The sequence below is a fragment of the Nicotiana tomentosiformis genome, chromosome 1, assembly GCF_000390325.3.
Source record: "Nicotiana tomentosiformis chromosome 1, ASM39032v3, whole genome shotgun sequence".
NCBI lineage: Eukaryota > Viridiplantae > Streptophyta > Magnoliopsida > Solanales > Solanaceae > Nicotiana > Nicotiana tomentosiformis.
Genome location: NC_090812.1, coordinates 56,295,144 through 56,299,122, shown reverse-complemented (window position 1 = coordinate 56,299,122; position 3,979 = coordinate 56,295,144). Strand labels below are relative to the sequence as shown.

The 3,979-nt window shown below is 38.6% G+C and overlaps 1 protein-coding gene across 1 annotated transcript; it reads left to right on the top strand.

The window, feature by feature from the left end:
• Positions 1-382: 382 nt before the first annotated feature.
• On the top strand, positions 383-868 carry LOC138906586 (uncharacterized). Its single transcript, XM_070195695.1, has one exon. The coding sequence runs from the start codon at positions 383-385 to the stop codon at positions 866-868; it is 486 nt and encodes a 161-aa protein (XP_070051796.1).
• Positions 869-3,979: the final 3,111 nt, after the last annotated feature.

The window sequence follows — 3,979 nt, the reverse complement described above, 5'->3', positions numbered from 1 at the left end:
TATTTGGTGAGTATGATTAGAACATATGTTGATTGGTATGACGAGGCTCTGTCCCGACCTTTATGATGTTATGTACTCTTAGAGGATTGTAAACATGTATCATATATATGAAAGATTGTATGGCCTTGTCGGCCTATGTTCAATGTAAGAGTGCTCACTTTGGCCTTATAGGCCTGTATGTCTTAAGTATAAGTTGGTATTTCATGTTGTATTCTACTTATCTCATGGAAGCCTCTCCGGCTCAGTTATCTATGATAGTATGATATGAAAAGATACATTATGTTGGTACTCAGTTGAGTAAGGTACCGGGTGCCCGTCGCGGCCCATCGGTTTGGGTCGTGACACCACTACTCAAGCACCAACTCCTAAGAGACCTACCACTATGTTACAAAAGAAGGAGGCTCTTGAGTATGTTATTAGGAAAAACCAAGAACACCGAAAGAGGAGAAGATTGGTAAAGGATGGTAAGATTGTGAATGAGAAAGTAGTGCATGTTGTCAATGTTGATGATGAAGTGGACGAGGAACTTGGTTCTTTGTCTCACAAGTTCTCACATAAGCATTCTATCTCCAAGTCAAAAAGGGGATCCTTTGCGAGTGCTGAGAGTCAGAAAAAGAGTGCAAGTGATAACTCTAGTAAAAAGTTAGTGGAAGAATCTGTAGAAAAAGTGATGGAAGAATCAGTTGGAAAGGTGTCTGAGAAATCGACTGAGAAAGGAAAGAGTTCTCGCAAATCAGTGAAAAGGAAGGGTGATGCCGGTGAGGAACCCGGTTCTTCCAAGAAGGCAAAGATTGATGATACCCAGGATGCTGCGAAGGAAAAATTAAAAAAATCAAAAGGTGATGTGGGGTTGTACATTTGCCCCTGATATTCTGGATATGGTTGGCATGCGACAACTGGTGGAGATCTGTGAATTTCAATAGTGGATGCACGTGTTCACAAGTGACAGTCCCAAAGTGTATGAGGAAGAAGTACGCAGTTTCTATGCTGACTTCTTCACGGTTGAGGATGATCATATTTGTATGATGGTGAATAAGGTGGATTTTTTGATGCACTCTACTGTGATGGGATCTATTTTGGGTGTGTCTGCTGAGGGATTGTCTTCGATTCAAGGCTCCTGCTTTTCAAACTTTAGAATGCTATCGTGAAGGATAAGGCAATTCAACGGGGGGAATGGGTACACAAGAAGGCCCTCCTTCCAGTGTACTAATTGCTGTTTGAGATGGTGAACAAGGTTTTGTTCCCTCGTGCTGAGAGAAGGTCAATTACATCTCGAGCAGACCTGGTTCTCATGGAAGCACTGGATGGATACACAACTATCAACCTGCCTGGCATCATGATAGAACACATGCAGAAGGTGGCAAAACTCAAGAATAGTAATCATGGGTTGCCTTACGGGTTCCTCCTCACTAAGGTTTTTGAGTTCTTCAAAGTCCCTTTAGGAAACGCTAAAGTGGGTACTCATAAGCAATCCTTCTCCAAGACCACCCTCTAGGAATATGAGTGCATTGATAGGGTTGGAGGAGTTGGCAGCACTTCTACTATCTCCCAGTTGATCAATGCTTAAAACAGTGCCACTGATGAGATCAGGAAGCTGAAGGCAAGGAATGCCATTCTTGAGGCACCTTGTTCTAGTAGCTCTCAAAGCACAGAGGTTGCACGTCTGACCAAGGAGAATGCCGATCTCAAGAAAGAGGTTGAGGACCTGAAGGAGAAACTACTCAATGAGCAGATGTCAGCAAACGCTCGAATGGACATCGTCCTCAAAACTCTTGCCTCTTCCTCTAAGCCTTCCCCTTCCAGTGCTCCCTAGAAAGTGTGCTTGTTCCAGTATCAAATCCTAGTGTCTGTCCTTTGTTTTCAGTTGTGATGATGTTTATGACTGGTACTTTTGTTTTTTCTATTTTTCTTTTGTGGATGTGTTGGCAACAATGAAATTGCTCCTTGCTTAATACCCAAATATTAATGAACGCTTCTTCCTTTTGTTGTGTATGCCTTGCTCATTTGCTCTGTTTTTAGTCATAATTGTGTGCACACATGGGGCATGAGTTAATCACGCTAGACTTCTTTCTGCTTATTGCTTGCTACTGATCTTTTTATGATGCCAAAAATGGAAAAAATAATTGAGGGGGAACAAGATTCAGGGGGGATACAAGATATGTGTGTATTTCATTCTGGTTCTTAGGGGGAACTTCAATTATAAGTTTATCATTATCAAAAAAAGGGAAATTGATAGGCTATATATACCTTGTTATATTTTGATAATCTAACAAACTTAATGATAAGAACCCGATAAGGAACCTGATACACATTCTCAAGTATGTGGAAACAAGACTTAAGCTGGAATTGTAAATCAACGCTTCAGGAATCAAAGAATCAACAAGGGGAACATATGGACATCAGTTCCTCTGGTGATCGTATTAGTCAACTCTCCAACAGCTGTAAAGTTGTTGCCTGCACACGCAACAGTGCGAAATAGTGCAGCAGTCAACTTCATTGGGAATGATCATGTACCATCCATGCTTGCATCATTCAAGTGATGTCACTAATGTTATATTAACATTAAACTAAAGACAAAACTTCACTTGAACTTTTGAAGAATCTATCAAGTACTTTCTCAAGTGACCAATCAATCTGGCAAGCGATTCTCAAGAGCATCAAGAACAAAGAACAACATAACAACGGACCAGTTCCTTGTATTGAGTTATTACATGTCCTTAGTTGTGTTGCACCTTTGTTAAAGTTCTTCACTTGTAATTTTTACTTAGCTTAGTTAAAAGCATTGTGTAGGAAACCTTTGTAAATCATAAACCCTTGTGTTTGTGTCTTGGCTAGTTTAGTCGAGTTGGAAGTCTTTGTAATAGAGTTATTACAAAGTGGTTTGTAATAGAGTTGTTACAAGTTAGTGAGGGATTAAGAGGTTAATTCCTATATTACAATAGGTTGTAATCTAAAGTTTGCTCAGCAGTGAAGTTGAAATCCTATAAGGGGTAGGTCGTGATTTTTAATCCCGTGAGCTGGGAGTTTTTCACGTAAAATATCTTTGTGTCATTTATCTACTGCAGTGTGCGTGTGTTCTATGGGAACTAATAGAGAACCTGATTCTCTATATAGTTTGGTGGACCCTTAAATTCTATCACTAAGTATCTCTCAATATTTCAACTCGTTTACTCTCTTGTTTTACTCTTTAAATCTTTACCCACACTAAGCAGTAATCCATCCTTTAGTATCTCATGCATATTATGCTAGTACTCTTGTGAACTATTAGTGAAGTTATAAGATATACAATTCTTTTCGACCAACTTTTTGTTCCGTTTTTTAATCATCCAATATTTGCAATTATCCATGCCCGATTAATTTGGATTTATGTCGCATAGGACCTATTAAAGGCCGGGATACCGCTCTATTTCTTCTATTTCAAGGTTAAGGGTAAGTGGCGGATCTACATGTTATTTTTGGGTGCTCAAGCACTCATTATCTTTAATAAGATTTAGTAAATTTGTATAGGTATTTATAAAAATATTTAGATAAATATTGAGTGATCACCCATAACTAAACTCCTTTTTCCTCTTCTTTCAGAATTTTTATCAGTAAGCACACACGACTTTAAAATCCTAGATCCGCCACTGTTAAGGGTGGAGGGATCTCATCCATCGAAAACACGTCTGATCCGTTTGGCATTACCTTACTTTGAGTCGAAATCATCCTAATTCTAGTTTGCCTTAATTACTAAAATAGTTAGATTGCCTCAAAGCTGTATATGTTCATAACTTTGAAGATCAAGATCTGCTTCTAATACAATGAATGGAACATTAATTAATTCGTTCTCATGTAATTCTAACAGAAAGTTTGTATACTCGTAGATGTACACAAATTGACGGCAAATCTAGTAAATAATAATAGAATTTAATTATAGGAATAGAACTTTGGGTGCAATTGAAAAAGAAATCGATTAACCCGGAAACAATAGGAAAATGTG